This window comes from Rhinichthys klamathensis, unplaced genomic scaffold (assembly GCF_029890125.1).
Source record: "Rhinichthys klamathensis goyatoka isolate OS25496 unplaced genomic scaffold, OSU_Roscu_1.1 h1tg000046l_1, whole genome shotgun sequence".
In the NCBI taxonomy this organism is placed as follows: Eukaryota; Metazoa; Chordata; class Actinopteri; order Cypriniformes; family Leuciscidae; genus Rhinichthys; species Rhinichthys klamathensis.
In genome coordinates, this window is record NW_026606593.1 from 1,493,251 (window position 1) to 1,513,441 (window position 20,191).

Below are 20,191 nucleotides of genomic sequence, written 5' to 3' on the forward strand. Positions count from 1 at the left end.
TTTATTTGATTGACATGATCTTCTCCGGTTGTAACTTTTCTGTCTGATTGCTTATTAGTGCTTCTATCTCTATCATTATTGCACATACTTAGGCACAGGCATTACACAAACCTCCAACCCAAAGAATCAGACGTTGACATGTGGGTCATTTACTTATAGATTTATGCATTTGGGAGACATTTTTAACCAAAGCACCTTGCATTGTAATAATTAAATGTATTAATTAATAAATGAATTAAAATATGCATTCATATATTTGACAATACATTAAAATCTGATTTGCGGTTCATACAGACAGGAATTTGAAAACACCTGTTCTATGATTATCATGTTTTTAATATCTGACCTGAAAATTATTATTTTTTTATTTTTCTTTGTGGCATAAAGTAAAAAATGTCAGGGTGATAAAATCAAATATAAAATCAAAAATAGTTAAAATCTTGAAAATATATTTTTTTGTTATGTTGTCACTGCTTGAATGCCTAAATTCTTTTGAAAAACAGTAAATCAGAGAAGAAAATAGAGAAGAATATAGAGCCAATAGAGGTCAATAAGTCTCTTAAAGTATTGGATAATTAGACCTTTTATATGACGAGGCAAGGTCATTTTAGGTTGTACAATGTCATGTGGTGGGTATTTGTGGAAAATACTTTTTTCTTTAAATTACGTGCTGATGACTCACAACTCTATCTCTCACTTGCACCAGATCTCCACAAATTAATTAGCACCTCATACTTGCATTCGTTACAGAACAGAACTTTGGCTGACTTAACTAAAAGCTCTATCAAACACTTACAAAGAATTTAGAATGCAGCTGCAACAATGTATGTACATACTAGGCTGAGGAATCATACCTTACTTAAATTACCCCACACACTACTTGTTTCTTACAGAATTGATTTTAAAATCCTGATATTGATTTTTAAATGTCTTCATGGTACTGCTTCTGCATACCTTAGCAATATGATTACTAAATATAATCCTGCTAGATCACTCGGGTCATCAGACGGCGACTTGCTTGCAACAATCAACTATGTTAAAAAATGTTTTTTTGAAACTTTAAGCATGAAAACATTCTAGTAGACCCCAAATCAAGACTTTGAAAATGGGCATAACATGGCCTCTTAAATTGAACATTTGTGTATTTCATGTTACAGCTATTTTATAAAGCAATAAGCCACAAGGGTGTTTTACAGTAATTTTACCATGATTAAGAGGTTAGGCTCTGCTTCACATTAATCCTATCAACTCCCTGTAACTGGCTTAAAATCACGGTTACACATAACTTCTTGTTAATTATCGCTGTGTTAAGTCGTGGTCACACTAGACTAATAACAAATAATAAATCCATAATGTAAAAATATACAATCTACTCCACTTACTGCAAAAATGTGCGTTCTTTTAATTCAGCGAGAGGTCGTGCCGTCACTTATTGATCTTCTATTAGTCACACAACTTCCCGTGATATGAATTTGCAGGTCAGGGTTCACCAAACTTGAACTTTGGATTGCGCTGTAATGCAAAACTTCTTTGCACGAGCTTGCGTTCCCTGTCTGCAAAATGTACATGCGTATGAATGGAAGTCAATGGAATGAAAAAAGTAGTGTGACCACCCCTTTATGTATTTATTCTGACATGTTGTCTTTTTCTCTTGCAGTGGTCCTCCAGGCGTGTGCTCTGGTTCTCTACCCGATCAAATTCATTGATGGCAAAGTCTTGCAAACGTATCACGAGTTCAACTGGGGCTACGGGCTGGGCTGGGGCGCCACCATCTTCATGCTGGGAGGAGGAATCTTATTATGCCTCAGAACAGACATATATGAAGATGCCATGTACTAAGGGCTCCAATACATAATCATGCTCACTCAGTAGACCTTAAACACTATATCTGTCAAAGCAAGCAAGTAACCAATCTCTATTACATACAGAACAGGATACCTACATGCAGCACACTCACAACACATACAAACGTTCCAACCCCATGTCATGAGAATTCATAAATATCAAAACATCACCATGAATCTCCACTCCCTACACCTAACCCTTAAAGGGGAAGAGATCATACAAATTCATATGAATGTCATGCGACTGTGTTGGCTGCTTCCCAATGCACATGCTTATGATATGCATTGTTTGCGTCTGTGTGCTCTTAAAAATAAAGGTTCTTTATTGGCATCTATAGTTCCATGAAGCGCGTTTAACATCCATGGAACCTTTCCATTCCACAAAAGGTTCTTTATAGTTGAAAAGGGTTCTTTAGATTATTGAAGTATTCTTCACACTAAGAAATAATAATAAAAAAAGTTTATTTTAAGATGGGTACTGAAAGGAGCTTTTGGGGATCCCAAAATGTTTCTGCTATGGCATCACTTTTGGAACATTCATTTTAAAGAGCGCTAAATTCTTCTTTCCACTTAACCTTTAGAGTCATACATTTCAAAATGGCTATTGCAACCTTGACAAATGTCTAAATCTGAAACGAGTCATCACAAACGCCTTCCATTGCGCAGTTGGCACTAATGCACACTTGGAAAATCCACTAGAAACAGTGTGAAGTCAGGGAACCCTTCACTCTTCAAAAGAAAGATTCTTTGTTGACATCTTTATTGGCATCACATTCATGGAACCTTTCCATTCCACAAAAGATTCGTTATGATTCTTTTAAAATGATTCTTTTAAAAACTGGTCACTGAAAGGTTTTTTAGGGAACCAAAAATGGTTCTTCTATGGCATCGCTATTACACCCCGCTTTTGAAACCTTGTTGGTGCTAATTTTATACTGTTTTTAATGTACTGTGTTTTGGGACATGTGATAGGACAGATAGTATGTGAATTGGGATGCAGCCATTTACAAGTACACACAATCTAGCATATTACATATACAAGTACGCACACTCAAACATATTACTCAGTTGCTCATGTACAGTTTGAAGGCCTAAAATGATGGGCTGTTACTACAAGCTTCAGAGCGGATGAAGTATGAAGACAAATTGTGAACTGGACTGCAAGAATTCAGAGTGTTAACATTAAATGTCCTGATGGACATTTAAAGAAATGGGTTTGTGCCCTTTTAACCATTTCAGCAGCATATCCCATGGACCTCCTTCCAGAAGGAAGGAAAAGTAATGGAGCAAGTTCTCGAGGAATTGTTTTCTTTATGAAAAAGTATACAGTATATAGTGGCTTTTACCATTTTGTATATTTCTTGTGTTGCGCTATCTGATAGAGAACATATCATCTTGTTAATGTGTTTATAGTATTCAGATGTTTGGATTTAAAGGATATATATTTTATGTCATGTTGTTTGATATTTGCAGTTTTTGAAATACTGAATAGATTTGGGGGAGAAGACCTTTTACCTGAGCTTTACAGCTCAAACATTTCAGTTTCCTTTCTCCGTTTTAAAATAGAACAATAAAACATACTGTTGAAAAGAAAAGCAGACTCAACTCTCAATTGACACCAATTGTTTCATGTTAACATGTTGCTAAGCTAAGAACGCTATACACAAATATTGATTTTAGATTGAACTTTTTAATGATCATTTTCTGTATTGAATGTGATTAGATTTAGTATCAACATTCACTGTCACACAAATTGGTTAAATTTAACATGATTACAGCTATACAAAATAAATCAAGGGACTCGATTGCGTTTATATAGGACATCTGACATAAAAAACAGTAGTGCTTCAAGGCTCATTTCCCTACTAAATCAACTGTGCTAAACAATTCAATGGCAAAGGAGAGAAAAATGTATGCTAAATGTAGCATTGTTAGTCACATGCAGTGCACCGTCAGGCCTGTGATGTTGATGTGTGACTGAAGTCGTGCTAGAGTTTTCCGAGCTGAATTAAATGTCTCACTATGTTCAATGACAATGACGAGTTACTTTTTGTTATAGTTACAATAGAATAACTGCAGAATTACAGTCTGGTCACAAAGATAGACAAAATGTTCTTGATTCCAGGTTTAGATTCAGATTTTATGTAACTGACTATAGTTATAAAAAAATAATATAACTAGTCTTAAAGAAAAAAAAATAGAATACCCTTTTCAACTAAAACTTTTTAATGCGTTTACACGACAGGGGCATTTTGGAGGGCTGAAAACACAAGCTTTTAAAAATGGGTTTCAAAGTGCACGTTTTTTCTGTCATCTCCGTGTAAATACAAAAACGCGAATTTTTGAAAACAATGACATCATGCACATGCATATTACATGTTCTATAGGCACATATTGTTTCTTAAAAAGTGACATCGCTAACTACTGGCCGGGCAGCAGAATACAGCGTTTTAAGTCGTTTTCATGGATACGTGTGAATCATTTTGACAAAGGTGTCGTCTGTACATGAAAAATGCAAAGGAAAAACTTTTCAGTTTTTAGTTCGTCGCTGTCATGTAAACAAACCCTAAGAATTTTATGCAAGTGGCCGTCAGTATATATATGGAAACCCTCTTTCCGCCTCTCTTGAGTACGTAGTTATGCAGGTAGGTATCTTAATACATTTCAGTGTTTGATTTTAAGGACATTTTTTTATTGTTGTACAATAAACTATATGGTACAGTTTTGGGTTGCCTCTTGTGGCCTTCTCCACGAAGCCGGTTTAAGTGGCTACCAATGTATTTTAGTAATTACCACACATATACAAGCTTTAGCATATACAAACCCATCCTGGAGTTCCCCCACCACTGCACATGTTGTATGTCTTCCACATCGGACACAGTCACACCCAATTTCCAGTCTTGCGATCTCTAATAATGAGCTGATGACTTGACTCAAGCGTGTTAGATGAGGGAGACACTAAATGTGCAGTGCTGGGGGTCCCTGGGACAGGTTTGAGAAGCACTGCTCTAGAAGGTCCGGCTGTCACTTTTGCCACTTCCCCCACCACTGGTTCCCACATCCCGGAATAGCCACTGTTAAAGGAATGTAACACTCCAAATATGAAAGGGCCATTTATAAAGCAGGTGTTGGGGTGAGGATGTGATTAGTCTGAAGTAACAAACTTACACTGATTTCCTCTTAATTTTTCTTCCCTTTCTTTGTGAGAAAAGATTAAACATTATCTTACCTGAACAACTTAATAAAGTACAGAAAGTGAAAAAATGACATCCAATTACAAGCGAGATCCAAAAATGGGTATAAAGGCTGGAGCTTCAGGCTGGAGCCGTAATGAGCTGCCAGGATATTGATAGAGCTTCCTCGGGCCTTCTAATAGCACTTCTATAGTGGACAAAAGCAGCACAAATAGTGGAATGAAACAACAGCATATTAATCATTTGCCCGCTGCATAATTATGAGAACTTCCCCTCATTTGAACCCAGCAGCCTTACTACCCAGCTAAACCTCATAACACATATAGGCCTACAGCTGGACTTTCGTTCATCTTCGGAACACAAATGAAGATCTTTCTGATGAAATCTGAGAGCTTTCTGTCCCTCCATTGACAGATACGCAACTACCATTTGACGCTTCAAAAAGTTTACAAGGAGATCATAAAACGTATCCATATGAATTGAGCGGTTTAGTCCAAATTTTCTGAAGACTCGATCGCTTTATATGATGAACAGATTGAATTTAGGCTTTTATTCACATTTAAACATTAATCAGTGAACATAAACAGAAGCTCAACCGAACCTGCTTGACACGCTAGAACAAACCTCATTGGTTCATGCAGAAGCTCAAACGTGATGCGTAACACGAGAATGAACCTCATTGGTTCTCGCACGGCAAGTGAACATGCTTGAGCTTACATTTACCACGACTGTTGATGAATGTCTCAAATGCCTAAGTTCAATCTGTTGATCATATAAAGCGATTGTGTCTCTTCAGAAAATTTTTACTAAACCGCTCAGGTCATACGGATTAGTTTTATGATCTCTTTATGAACTTTTTGAAGCATCAAAGAAAGCTCTCAGATTTCATTAAAAAGATCTTTATTTGTGTTCTGAAGATGAACGAAAGTCTTGCCTGTTTGGAATGAGGGTGAGTATGACAGAATATTCATTTTTGGGTGAACTATCCCTTTAATTGTCTTTTTTTATATATACCAAAGCTATATTCACAATATCACAACATATTGTATCTCATTGCTTAAATACATCCCAGATTTCACTTCATTGCAACATAACGGCCTGTTTACAGCAACAGTGAATTTGTTGTGAATATTCGCTGTGAAGAGGAATTGAATGTACTGGTGTGGAATGATTCACACAGCGAATCAAAATTTGCTTGACTATAGGCTACAAAACGATTTCTTTCAGAGAGTAGGACATCTGACATGTCCTAAAAAAAACAGCAGTGCTTCAAAGCTCATTTCCCTACTAAATCAACTGTGATAAACAATTCCATGGCAAAGGAAAGAAAAATATATGGTAAATGTAGCATTGTTAGTCACATGCAGTGCACCGTCAGGCCTGTGATGTTGATGTGTGACTGAGGTCGTGCTAGAGTTTTCCGAGCTGGATTAAATGGCTCACTAGGGATGGTTTCCTGTGGTTTCACAGACTCATTTACCATCTCCAACTGGTTTCAGTCGCACACTGAGATGGGCTGGTGAATATACATATTTACATGGTGGAGGCAAAACAATAATGGTATTCATACAGCTTGGCTGGGAGTTAGGAATGAAAAAGAGAAAATTACACAGTCAGAGAGAATAAATAAAACATGCGAGTAAAAGACAGAATGAGAGCAATGAAAAACTAAGAGGTAGATGGAGTGTGAATAAAACTGAGGTTGGATAAGGCAATATTTCAACATTGAGCCTCCATTTTAGCCTGTGCCCAGATGAACACTGCTTTTATCTTATGAGAATGGAGTTCTCCTTGGGCGAAGGCATCTAACATGTATTGTCTGGAGTTGCGGTTCAATGCCATTGCAGTTCTTGGCTCTATTCATAAGGGAATGTTTTAATTAGTTACACAGATAGCTCAACCAAAAAAAAAAAAAACCTGACATTACTCATGTCACTTCTGATACACATATTGTTACAACTCCAAACATTTTTCAGTTCAAGCTGCTATTTTTCATACAACAAAAGCATAGTCACAAGCGACTGACAATTTCTTACATTTCACTTGTATTCCACAGTTTAAAGAATTGAGAGCTACGGCCAAGGTGAAGATCTTCTGCAAGTAGCAACTTCAATTTTAAACTTATCCTCTCAAGATTTGACTCAACAGAAAAAATAAAATAAAGAAACCCCTAAACTGTTTTTTTTTTTTTATCTTAGTTAGCCTGTTGGCTGGTTTTAAAGGGATTTTGTGCACTTTCAAGCTATTTAGGTTGGGAGAAGAGTTAGCTGAACACCAGCTTCACCAGTCTGGAAGACCATCTAAGACTGGTTTTAGGCTGGTTTACATGTTTTTACATCATGTGAAATATAGCACACAAGCCATATGGAATACTTTTACAATTCCTTAATAAAAGTCATTTTTGAATGAAATGAGGATAAGTAAATAATGTTGGGGAGTATGGTTTTTAATAGCATTAGTCATTTCAGCTTAATCATGTTATGGACGTTACTTAGTGCCTTACCATAGTTATAGCTCAGCTAACAAAAATATATAATGTTTTGTTGATGTTCCCATTAAGTTATTAAAATGTTATTTCTGAATGTTTCCTGTACGTTCAAAACATCTAGTTTTAAAAACGTCTTTTCTTGATTATGCGAACCTTAAAGGAACAGTCCATTTTAACATTCTTCAAACATTATATGTTATTTTTGGATGTTTCCTGAACATTCTAAAACAAGTAACATTTAAAAACGTTAGACGGACATCCACTAAAACGCTCCATGAACAATGTTTAAACAATGTTTTTGTGCTAACGTTTTGAGAACATTGTTAAAGGAACACTCTGACTTTTTGGGACTTTAGCCTATTCACCTTATCCCCCAGAGTTAGATAAGTCCATACATACCTTTTTCATCTCCGTGCGTGCTATAAGTCTGTTTGACGCACCCACCGCTAGCCTAGCTTAGCACAAAGACTGGATGTAAATGGTTGCAGCTAGCATACTAATCCAAATAAGTGACAAAATAACGGAAACATTTTCCTATTTACATGTTGTGATTTGTATAGTCACAGAGTGTACAAAAAACAAAGTCACATGAGACACAGACATATTTTAACCGTATAAATACTGGGAACTATATTCTCTGAAGGCGAAGCACTGCTACTTGGGCGGAGTGATAACCGCAGCACCTGAGACGAGCCGTGGTGAGGAGCAGAGAGCATTAAATAAGCATTAAATAATGTTTTTAAATAGTAGGTAGTACATTCAAAGAAGGTTTTTGATTACCTAGATGTGAGTCAATTGCACAATGCTGAGCTCCAAAGTCTTGTTCCACAATTGCAGTTTTACTAGAGTTGTATTCCTGTATTTCAGTAGTACTGTCTTTCTAATAAACTGCATGTACATTGTAGGCACCCGCCACCACGAAAAACCTTTTAAACAATGCAAGTGTGAATCAAATCCACAATACTCTTTTAGAAGAAAGGTATTTCTTGGAAATCATTTCAAAGTTCAAGCTGAAATGACAAATGTCTTGAAATATGTACAAGAATCCTTTAAGCAAGTGGCAATTAAAGACTGTGACATTATTGGCCTCACACCACTGATTTTCTGCAAGGTCTCAGATGACCCAGATGGGACTCGAACCCACAATCCTCAGCTCCAATGCTGATGCCTTATCCATTAGGCCACTGGGCCACAATTTCTAGATAGTGGAATGGGTATTTCTGCACAAGAATATTACAGTCAAAGCATTAAATATTGTTTTTAAATAGTAAGTAGTACATTCAAAGAAGGTTTTTGATTACCTAGATGTGCGTCAATTGCACAATGCTGAGCTCCAAAGTCTTGTTCCACAATTGCAGTTTTACTAGAGTTGTATTCCTGTATTTCAGTAGTACTGTCTTTCTAATAAACTGCATGTACATTGTAGGCTCCCGCCACCACAAAAAAAACCCTTTTAAACAATGCAAGTGTGCATTGTGGATTTGATTCATACTTGCATTGTTTGATTCATACTTGCAACCCACAATCCTCAGCTCCAATGCTGATGCCTTATCCATTAGGCCACTGGGCCACAATTTCTAGATAGCGGAATGGGTATTTCTGCACAAGAATATTACAGTCAAAGCATTAAATAATGTTTTTAAATAGTAGGTAGTACATTCAAAGAAGGTTTTTGATTACCTAGATGTGCGTCAATTGCACAATGCTGAGCTCCAAAGTCTTGTTCCACAATTGCAGTTTTACTAGAGTTGTATTCCTGTATTTCAGTAGTACTGTCTTTCTAATAAACTGCATGTACATTGTAGGCTCCCGCCACCACAAAAAAAAAACCCTTTTAAACAATGCAAGTGTGAATCAAATCCACAATACTCTTTTAGAAGAAAGATATTTCTTGGAAATCATTTCAAAGTTCAAGTTGAAATGACAAATGTCTTGAAATATGTACAAGAATCCTTTAAGCAAGTGGCAATTAAAGACTGTGACATTATTGGCCCCACACCACTGATTTTCCGCAAGGTCTCAGATGACCCAGATGGGACACGAACCCACAATCCTCAGCTCCAATGCTGATGCCTTATCCATAGGCCACTGGGCCACAATTTCTAGATAGCAGAATGGGTATTTCTGCACAAGAATATTACAGTCAAAGCATTAAATAATGTTTTTAAATAGTAGGTAGTACATTCAAAGAAGGTTTTTGATTACATAGATGTGAGTCAATTGCACAATACTCTTTTAGAAGAAAGATATTTCTTGGAAATCATTTTAAAGTTCAAGCTGAAATGACAAATGTCTTGAAATATGTACAAGAATCCTTTATTTCTGCACAAGAATATTACAGTCAAAGCATTAAATAATGTTTTTAAATAGTAGGTAGTACATTCAAAGAAGGTTTTTGATTACCTAGATGTGCGTCAATTGCACAATGCTGAGCTCCAAAGTCTTGTTCCACAATTGCAGTTTTACTAGAGTTGTATTCCTGTATTTCAGTAGTACTGTCTTTCTAATAAACTGCATGTACATTGTAGGCTCCCGCCACCACAAAAAAAAAAACCCTTTTAAACAATGCAAGTGTGAATCAAATCCACAATACTCTTTTAGAAGAAAGATATTTCTTGGAAATCATTTCAAAGTTCAAGTTGAAATGACAAATGTCTTGAAATATGTACAAGAATCCTTTAAGCAAGTGGCAATTAAAGACGGTGACATTATTGGCCTCAAACCACTGATTTTCTGGAAAGTCTCAGATGACCCAGATGGGACTTGAACCCACAATCCTCAGCTCCGAAGGCTGATGCCTTATCCATTAGGCCACTGGGCCACAATTTCTAGATAGCGGAATGGGTATTTCGGCACAAGAATATTACAGTCAAAGCATTAAATAATGTTTTTAAATAGTAGGTAGTACATTCAAAGAAGGTTTTTGATTACCTAGATGTGCGTCAATTGCACAATGCTGAGCTCCAAAGTCTTGTTCCACAATTGCAGTTTTACAAGAGTAGTACTGCTGTTTTTGAGTAGTACTGTCTTTCTAAAGCCCCTTTCACACAGAGATTCCGGAAAATACACGGATAAAGCGACCCGGGATTTGACCCGGGTTCGTTTGATTTTGCTTCATTCACACTGCCAGTGATTTGCCGGAATCAGAGAGCGCGTTCACACACAACCCGTGTATGTTCCGGAAAGACACGTGACATCGATGTGACATGTAATGTCTCAGCAACGTGTATAGTTTGCTTATGAGCTGCGATTTCTCTCTGGAGAAACCACGCTTGTGCATTTTTTTCTCTGATTCGATCACAAACTAGCGCATTACGTACCGTTTCACTAGCCTGCTTTCTCTTCACTTCAGCGTCATCATTACGACACGGCATTGGTTACGGCTTTTGTTCACACAGCGCGAGTTCCGGGTCTGAACACGGCAATGTTACTAGGTCCCCAACCCGGCATCGATCCCGGCATCAGTCCCGGGTCGTGTTTGCGTTCACACAGAAGGCACTCTGGCAATTTGCCGGCAATTTGCCGGGTTCAAAGCGCTGTGTGAAAGGGGCTTAATAAACTGCATGTACATTGTAGGCACCCGCCACCACGAAAAACCTTTTAAACAATGCAAGTGTGAATCAAATCCACAATACTCTTTTAGAAGAAAGATATTTCTTGGAAATCATTTCAAAGTTCAAGCTGAAATGACAAATGTCTTGAAATATGTACAAGAATCCTTTAAGCAAGTGGCAATTAAAGACTGTGACATTATTAGCTCACACCACTGATTTTCTGCAAGGTCTCAGATGACCCAGATGGGACTTGAACCCACAATCCTCAGCTCCAATGCTGATGCCTTATCCATTAGGCCACTGGGCCACAATTTCTAGATAGTGGAATGGGTATTTCTGCACAAGAATATTACAGTCAAAGCATTAAATATTGTTTTTAAATAGTAAGTAGTACATTCAAAGAAGGTTTTTGATTACCTAGATGTGCGTCAATTGCACAATGCTGAGCTCCAAAGTCTTGTTCCACAATTGCAGTTTTACTAGAGTTGTATTCCTGTATTTCAGTAGTACTGTCTTTCTAATAAACTGCATGTACATTGTAGGCTCCCGCCACCACAAAAAAAAAAACCCTTTTAAACAATGCAAGTGTGCATTGTGGATTTGATTCATACTTGCATTGTTTAAAAGGTTTTTCGTGGTGGCGGGCGCCTATAATGTACATGCAGTTTATTAGAAAGACAGTACTACTCAAAGCATTAAATAATGTTACAGTCAAAGCATTAAATAATGTTTTTAAATAGTAGGTAGTACATTAAAAGAAGGTTTTTGATTACCTAGATGTGCGTCAATTGCACAATGCTGAGCTCCAAAGTCTTGTTCCACAATTGCAGTTTTACAAGAGTAGTACTGCTGTTTTTGAGTAGTACTGTCTTTCTAATAAACTGCATGTACATTGTAGGCACCCGCCACCACGAAAAACCTTTTAAACAATGCAAGTGTGAATCAAATCCACAATACTCTTTTAGAAGAAAGATATTTCTTGGAAATCATTTCAAAGTTCAAGCTGAAATGACAAATGTCTTGAAATATGTACAAGAATCCTTTAAGCAAGTGGCAATTAAAGACTGTGACTTATTGGCCTCACACCACTGATTTTCTGAAAGGTCTCAGATGACCCAGATGGGACTCGAACCCACAATCCTCAGCTCCGAAGGCTGATGCCTTATCCATTAGGCCACTGGGCCACAATTTCTGGATAGCGGAATGGGTATTTCTGCAAAAAAAATATTACATTTCTGCACAAGAATATTAGAGTCAAAGCAGTAAATAATTTAGATTTTCCGCAAGGTCTCAGATGACCCAGATGGGACTCGAACCCACAATCCTCAGCTCCAATGCTGATGCCTTATCCATTAGGCCACTGGGCCACAATTTCTAGATAGCGGAATGGGTATTTCTGCACAATAATATTACAGTCAAAGCATTAAATAATGTTTTTAAATAGTAGGTAGTACATTCAAAGAAGGTTTTTGATTACCTAGATGTGCGTCAATTGCACAATACTCTTTTAGAAGAAAGATATTTCTTGGAAATCATTTTAAAGTTCAAGCTGAAATGACAAATGTTTTGAAATATGTACAAGAATCCTTTAAGCAAGTGGCAATTAAAGACTGTGACATTATTGGCCTCAAACCACTTATTTTCTGGAAAGTCTCAGATGACCCAGATGGGACTCGAACCCACAATCCTCAGCTCCGAAAGCTGATGCCTTATCCATTAGGCCACTGGGCCACAATTTCTGGATAGCGGAATGGGTATTTCTGCAAAAAAATATTACATTTCTGCACAAGAATATTACAGTCAAAGCAGTAAATAATTTAGATTTTCCGCAAGGTCTCAGATGAACCAGATGGGACTTGAACCCACAATCCTCAGCTCCAATGCTGATGCCTTATCCATTAGGCCACTGGGCCTCAATTTCTAGATAGCGGAACGGGTATTTCTGCACAAGAATATTACAGTCAAAGCATTAAATAATGTTTTCAAATAGTAGGTAGTACATTCAAAGAAGGTTTTTGATTACCTAGATGTGCGTCAATTGCACAATACTCTTTTAGAAGAAAGATATTTCTTGGAAATCATTTTAAAGTTCAAGCTGAAATGACAAATGTCTTGAAATATGTACAACAATCCTTTAAGCAAGTGGCAATTAAAGACTGTGACATTATTGGCCTCAAACCACTTATTTTCTGGAAAGTCTCAGATGACCCAGATGGGACTCGAACCCACAATCCTCAGCTCCGAAGGCTGATGCCTTATCCATTAGGCCACTGGGCCACAATTTCTAGATAGCGGAATGGGTATTTCTGCAAAAAAAAATTACATTTCTGCACAAGAATATTACAGTCAAAGCAGTAAATAATTTAGATTTTCCGCAAGGTCTCAGATGAACCAGATGGGACTTGAACCCACAATCCTCAGCTCCGAAGGCTGATGCCTTATCCATTAGGCCACTGGGCCACAATTTCTAGATAGCGGAATGGGTATTTCTGCAAAAAAAAATTACATTTCTTCACAAGAATATTACAGTCAAAGCAGTAAATAATTTAGATTTTCCGCAAGGTCTCAGATGAACCAGATGGGACTTGAACCCACAATCCTCAGCTCCAATGCTGCTGCCTTATCCATTAGGCCACTGGGCCACAATTTCTAGATAGCGGAATGGGTATTTCTGCACAAGAATATTAAATAATGTTTTTAAATAGTAGGTAGTACATTCAAAGAAGGTTTTTGATTACCTAGATGTGCGTCAATTGCACAATGCTGAGCTCCAAAGTCTTGTTCCACAATTGCAGTTTTACAAGAGTAGTACTGCTGTTTTTGAGTAGTACTGTCTTTCTAAAGCCCCTTTCACACAGAGATTCCGGAAAATACACGGATAAAGCGACCCGGGATTTGACCCGGGTTCGTTTGATTTTGCTTCATTCACACTGCCAGTGATTTGCCGGAATCAGAGAGCGCGTTCACACACAACCCGTGTATGTTCCGGAAAGACACGTGACATCGATGTGACATGTAATGTCTCAGCAACGTGTATAGTTTGCTTATGAGCTGCGATTTCTCTCTGGAGAAACCACGCTTGTGCATTTTTTTCTCTGATTCGATCACAAACTAGCGCATTACGTACCGTTTCACTAGCCTGCTTTCTCTTCACTTCAGCGTCATCATTACGACACGGCATTGGTTACGGCTTTTGTTCACACAGCGCGAGTTCCGGGTCTGAACACGGCAATGTTACTAGGTCCCCAACCCGGCATCGATCCCGGCATCAGTCCCGGGTCGTGTTTGCGTTCACACAGAAGGCACTCTGGCAATTTGCCGGCAATTTGCCGGGTTCAAAGCGCTGTGTGAAAGGGGCTTAATAAACTGCATGTACATTGTAGGCACCCGCCACCACGAAAAACCTTTTAAACAATGCAAGTGTGAATCAAATCCACAATACTCTTTTAGAAGAAAGATATTTCTTGGAAATCATTTCAAAGTTCAAGCTGAAATGACAAATGTCTTGAAATATGTACAAGAATCCTTTAAGCAAGTGGCAATTAAAGACTGTGACATTATTAGCTCACACCACTGATTTTCTGCAAGGTCTCAGATGACCCAGATGGGACTTGAACCCACAATCCTCAGCTCCAATGCTGATGCCTTATCCATTAGGCCACTGGGCCACAATTTCTAGATAGCGGAATGAGTATTTCTGCACAAGAATATTACAGTCAAAGCATTAAATAATGTTTTTAAATAGTAGGTAGTACATTCAAAGAAGGTTTTTGATTACATAGATGTGCGTCAATTGCACAATGCTGAGCTCCAAAGTCTTGTTCCACAATTGCAGTTTTACTAGAGTTGTATTCCTGTATTTCAGTAGTACTGTCTTTCTAATAAGCTGCATGTACATTGTAGGCTCCCGCCACCACAAAAAAAAACCCTTTTAAACAATGCAAGTGTGAATCAAATCCACAATACTCTTTTAGAAGAAAGATATTTCTTGGAAATCATTTCAAAGTTCAAGTTGAAATGACAAATGTCTTGAAATATGTACAAGAATCCTTTAAGCAAGTGGCAATTAAAGACTGTGACATTATTGGCCTCAAACCACTGATTTTCTGGAAAGTCTTAGATGACCCAGAAGGGACTCGAACCCACAATCCTCAGCTCCGAAGGCTGATGCCTTATCCATTAGGCCACTGGGCCACAATTTCGAGATAGCGGAATGGGTATTTCTGCACAAGAATATTACAGTCAAAGCATTAAATAATGTTTTTAAATAGTAGGTAGTACATTCAAAGAAGGTTTTTGATTACCTAGATGTGCGTCATTTGCACAATGCTGAGCTCCAAAGTCTTGTTCCACAATTGCAGTTTTACAAGAGTAGTACTGCTGTTTTTGAGTAGTACTGTCTTTCTAATAAACTGCATGTACATTGTAGGCTCCCGCCACCACAAAAAAAAACCCTTTTAAACAATGCAAGTGTGAATCAAATCCACAATACTCTTTTAGAAGAAAGATATTTCTTGGAAATCATTTTAAAGTTCAAGCTGAAATGACAAATGTCTTGAAGTATGTACAACAATCCTTTAAGCAAGTGGCGATTACAGACTGTGACATTATTGGCCTCAAACCACTTATTTTCTGGAAAGTCTCAGATGACCCAGATGGGACTCGAACCCACAATCCTCAGCTCCGAAGGCTGATGCCTTATCCATTAGGCCACTGGGCCACAATTTCTAGATAGCGGAATGGGTATTTCTGCACAAGAATATTACAGTCAAAGCATTAAATAATGTTTTTAAATAGTAGGTAGTACATTCAAAGAAGGTTTTTGATTACCTAGATGTGCGTCAATTGCACAATGCTGAGCTCCAAAGTCTTGTTCCACAATTGCAGTTTTACTAGAGTTGTATTCCTGTATTTCAGTAGTACTGTCTTTCAAATAAACTGCATGTACATTGTAGGCTCCCGCCACCAAAAAAAAAAAACCCTTTTAAACAATGCAAGTGTGCATTGTGGATTTGATTCACACTTGCATTGTTTAAAAGGTTTTTCGCGGTGGCGGGCGCCTACAATGTACATGCAGTTTATTAGAAAGACAGTACTACTCAAAGCATTAAATAATGTTACAGTCAAAGCATTAAATAATGTTTTTAAATAGTAGGTAGTACATTAAAAGAAGGTTTTTGATTACCTAGATGTGCGTCAATTGCACAATGCTGAGCTCCAAAGTCTTGTTCCACAATTGCAGTTTTACAAGAGTAGTACTGCTGTTTTTGAGTAGTACTGTCTTTCTAATAAACTGCATGTACATTGTAGGCACCCGCCACCACGAAAAACCTTTTAAACAATGCAAGTGTGAATCAAATCCACAATACTCTTTTAGAAGAAAGATATTTCTTGGAAATCATTTCAAAGTTCAAGCTGAAATGACAAATGTCTTGAAATATGTACAAGAATCCTTTAAGCAAGTGGCAATTAAAGACTGTGACATTATTAGCTCACACCACTTATTTTCTGGAAAATCTCAGATGACCCAGATGGGACTCGAACCCACAATCCTCAGCTCCGAAGGCTGATGCCTTATCCATTAGGCCACTGGGCCACAATTTCTGGATAGCGGAATGGGTATTTCTGCAAAAAAATATTACATTTCTGCACAAGAATATTACAGTCAAAGCAGTAAATTATTTAGATTTTCTGCAAGGTCTCAGATGACCCAGATGGGACACGAACCCACAATCCTCAGCTCCAATGCTGATGCCTTATCCATAGGCCACTGGGCCACAATTTTTAGATAGCAGAATGGGTATTTCTGCACAAGAATTTTACAGTCAAAGCATTAAATAATGTTTTTAAATAGTAGGTAGTACATTCAAAGAAGGTTTTTGATTACCTAGATGTGCGTCAATTGCACAATGCTGAGCTCCAAAGTCTTGTTCCACAATTGCAGTTTTACTAGAGTTGTATTCCTGTATTTCAGTAGTACTGTCTTTCTAGTAAACTGCATGTACATTGTAGGCTCCCGCCACCACAAAAAAAAAACCCTTTTAAACAATGCAAGTGTGAATCAAATCCACAATACTCTTTTAGAAGAAAGATATTTCTTGGAAATCATTTCAAAGATCAAGTTGAAATGACAAATGTCTTGAAATATGTACAAGAATCCTTTAAGCAAGTGGCAATTAAAGATGGTGACATTATTGGCCTCAAACCACTGATTTTCTGGAAAGTCTCAGATGACCCAGATGGGACTTGAACCCACAATCCTCAGCTCCGAAGGCTGATGCCTTATCCATTAGGCCACTGGGCCACAATTTCTGGATAGCGGAATGGGTATTTCGGCACAAGAATATTACAGTCAAAGCATTAAATAATGTTTTTAAATAGTAGGTAGTACATTCAAAGAAGGTTTTTGATTACCTAGATGTGCGTCAATTGCACAATGCTGAGCTCCAAAGTCTTGTTCCACAATTGCAGTTTTACAAGAGTAGTACTGCTGTTTTTGAGTAGTACTGTCTTTCTAAAGCCCCTTTCACACAGAGATTCCGGAAAATACACGGATAAAGCGACCCGGGATTTGACCCGGGTTCGTTTGATTTTGCTTCATTCACACTGCCAGTGATTTGCCGGAATCAGAGAGCGCGTTCACACACAACCCGTGTATGTTCCGGAAAGACACGTGACATCGATGTGACATGTAATGTCTCAGCAACGTGTATAGTTTGCTTATGAGCTGCGATTTCTCTCTGGAGAAACCACGCTTGTGCATTTTTTTCTCTGATTCGATCACAAACTAGCGCATTACGTACTGTTTCACTAGCCTGCTTTCTCTTCACTTCAGCGTCATCATTACGACACGGCATTGGTTACGGCTTTTGTTCACACAGCGCGAGTTCCGGGTCTGAACACGGCAATGTTACTAGGTCCCCAACCCGGCATCGATCCCGGCATCAGTCCCGGGTCGTGTTTGCGTTCACACAGAAGGCACTCTGGCAATTTGCCGGCAATTTGCCGGGTTCAAAGCGCTGTGTGAAAGGGGCTTAATAAACTGCATGTACATTGTAGGCACCCGCCACCACTAAAAACCTTTTAAACAATGCAAGTGTGAATCAAATCCACAATACTCTTTTAGAAGAAAGATATTTCTTGGAAATCATTTCAAAGTTCAAGCTGAAATGACAAATGTCTTGAAATATGTACAAGAATCCTTTAAGCAAGTGGCAATTAAAGACTGTGACATTATTAGCTCACACCACTGATTTTCTGCAAGGTCTCAGATGACCCAGATGGGACTTGAACCCACAATCCTCAGCTCCAATGCTGATGCCTTATCCATTAGGCCACTGGGCCACAATTTCTAGATAGTGGAATGGGTATTTCTGCACAAGAATATTACAGTCAAAGCATTAAATATTGTTTTTAAATAGTAAGTAGTACATTCAAAGAAGGTTTTTGATTACCTAGATGTGCGTCAATTGCACAATGCTGAGCTCCAAAGTCTTGTTCCACAATTGCAGTTTTACTAGAGTTGTATTCCTGTATTTCAGTAGTACTGTCTTTCTAATAAACTGCATGTACATTGTAGGCTCCCGCCACCACAAAAAAAAAAACCCTTTTAAACAATGCAAGTGTGCATTGTGGATTTGATTCATACTTGCATTGTTTAAAAGGTTTTTCGTGGTGGCGGGCGCCTACAATGTACATGCAGTTTATTAGAAAGACAGTACTACTCAAAGCATTAAATAATGTTACAGTCAAAGCATTAAATAATGTTTTTAAATAGTAGGTAGTACATTAAAAGAAGGTTTTTGATTACCTAGATGTGCGTCAATTGCACAATGCTGAGCTCCAAAGTCTTGTTCCACAATTGCAGTTTTACAAGAGTAGTACTGCTGTTTTTGAGTAGTACTGTCTTTCTAATAAACTGCATGTACATTGTAGGCACCCGCCACCACGAAAAACCTTTTAAACAATGCAAGTGTGAATCAAATCCACAATACTCTTTTAGAAGAAAGATATTTCTTGGAAATCATTTCAAAGTTCAAGCTGAAATGACATATGTCTTGAGATATGTACAAGAATCCTTTAAGCAAGTGGCAATTAAAGACTGTGACTTATTGGCCTCACACCACTGATTTTCTGAAAGGTCTCAGATGACCCAGATGGGACTCGAACCCACAATCCTCAGCTCCGAAGGCTGATGCCTTATCCATTAGGCCACTGGGCCACAATTTCTGGATAGCGGAATGGGTATTTCTGCAAAAAAAATATTACATTTCTGCACAAGAATATTAGAGTCAAAGCAGTAAATAATTTAGATTTTCCGCAAGGTCTCAGATGACCCAGATGGGACTCGAACCCACAATCCTCAGCTCCAATGCTGATGCCTTATCCATTAGGCCACTGGGCCACAATTTCTAGATAGCGGAATGGGTATTTCTGCACAAGAATATTACAGTCAAAGCATTAAATAATGTTTTTAAATAGTAGGTAGTACATTCAAAGAAGGTTTTTGATTACCTAGATGTGCGTCATTTGCACAATGCTGAGCTCCAAAGTCTTGTTCCACAATTGCAGTTTTACAAGAGTAGTACTGCTGTTTTTGAGTAGTACTGTCTTTCTAATAAACTGCATGTACATTGTAGGCTCCCGCCACCACAAAAAAAACCCCTTTTAAACAATGCAAGTGTGAATCAAATCCACAATACTCTTTTAGAAGAAAGATATTTCTTGGAAATCATTTTAAAGTTCAAGCTGAAATGACAAATGTCTTGAAGTATGTACAACAATCCTTTAAGCAAGTGGCAATTACAGACTGTGACATTATTGGCCTCAAACCACTTATTTTCTGGAAAGTCTCAGATGACCCAGATGGGACTCGAACCCACAATCCTCAGCTCCGAAGGCTGATGCCTTATCCATTAGGCCACTGGGCCACAATTTCTAGATAGCGGAATGGGTATTTCTGCACAAGAATATTACAGTCAAAGCATTAAATAATGTTTTTAAATAGTAAGTAGTACATTCAAAGAAGGTTTTTGATTACCTAGATGTGCGTCAATTGCACAATGCTGAGCTCCAAAGTCTTGTTCCACAATTGCAGTTTTACAAGAGTAG

The 20,191-nt window shown here is 37.9% G+C and overlaps 1 protein-coding gene and 11 non-coding genes across 12 annotated transcripts in view; 1 reads left to right on the plus strand and 11 right to left on the minus strand.

The window, feature by feature from the left end:
* LOC130082487 (transmembrane protein 47-like) overlaps nt 1-2,073 on the plus strand; it is a 38,372-nt gene extending 36,299 nt beyond the window's left edge. The window contains exon 3 of the mRNA XM_056247339.1: nt 1,658-2,073. Coding sequence (XP_056103314.1) covers nt 1,658-1,839 — 182 coding nt within the window. The 3' untranslated portion in view covers nt 1,840-2,073. The remainder of the gene's footprint in view (nt 1-1,657) is intronic.
* Nucleotides 2,074-10,274: 8,201 nt separating this feature from the next.
* Nucleotides 10,275-10,347, minus strand: trnar-ucg (transfer RNA arginine (anticodon UCG)). Its single transcript has one exon. It is a non-coding gene; the product is annotated as a tRNA-Arg (tRNA).
* A 1,844-nt stretch (nt 10,348-12,191) lies between these two features.
* Nucleotides 12,192-12,264, minus strand: trnar-ucg (transfer RNA arginine (anticodon UCG)). The gene has a single exon. It is a non-coding gene; the product is annotated as a tRNA-Arg (tRNA).
* A 474-nt stretch (nt 12,265-12,738) lies between these two features.
* On the minus strand, nt 12,739-12,811 carry trnar-ucg (transfer RNA arginine (anticodon UCG)). The gene has a single exon. It is a non-coding gene; the product is annotated as a tRNA-Arg (tRNA).
* A 473-nt stretch (nt 12,812-13,284) lies between these two features.
* Nucleotides 13,285-13,357, minus strand: trnar-ucg (transfer RNA arginine (anticodon UCG)). The gene has a single exon. It is a non-coding gene; the product is annotated as a tRNA-Arg (tRNA).
* Nucleotides 13,358-13,467: 110 nt separating this feature from the next.
* Nucleotides 13,468-13,540, minus strand: trnar-ucg (transfer RNA arginine (anticodon UCG)). Its single transcript has one exon. It is a non-coding gene; the product is annotated as a tRNA-Arg (tRNA).
* A 1,661-nt stretch (nt 13,541-15,201) lies between these two features.
* Nucleotides 15,202-15,274, minus strand: trnar-ucg (transfer RNA arginine (anticodon UCG)). The gene has a single exon. It is a non-coding gene; the product is annotated as a tRNA-Arg (tRNA).
* A 453-nt stretch (nt 15,275-15,727) lies between these two features.
* On the minus strand, nt 15,728-15,800 carry trnar-ucg (transfer RNA arginine (anticodon UCG)). The gene has a single exon. It is a non-coding gene; the product is annotated as a tRNA-Arg (tRNA).
* Nucleotides 15,801-16,603: 803 nt separating this feature from the next.
* On the minus strand, nt 16,604-16,676 carry trnar-ucg (transfer RNA arginine (anticodon UCG)). The gene has a single exon. It is a non-coding gene; the product is annotated as a tRNA-Arg (tRNA).
* A 635-nt stretch (nt 16,677-17,311) lies between these two features.
* On the minus strand, nt 17,312-17,384 carry trnar-ucg (transfer RNA arginine (anticodon UCG)). Its single transcript has one exon. It is a non-coding gene; the product is annotated as a tRNA-Arg (tRNA).
* A 1,844-nt stretch (nt 17,385-19,228) lies between these two features.
* trnar-ucg (transfer RNA arginine (anticodon UCG)) lies at nt 19,229-19,301 on the minus strand. Its single transcript has one exon. It is a non-coding gene; the product is annotated as a tRNA-Arg (tRNA).
* A 636-nt stretch (nt 19,302-19,937) lies between these two features.
* trnar-ucg (transfer RNA arginine (anticodon UCG)) lies at nt 19,938-20,010 on the minus strand. Its single transcript has one exon. It is a non-coding gene; the product is annotated as a tRNA-Arg (tRNA).
* Between the last annotated feature and the right edge of the window lie 181 nt (nt 20,011-20,191).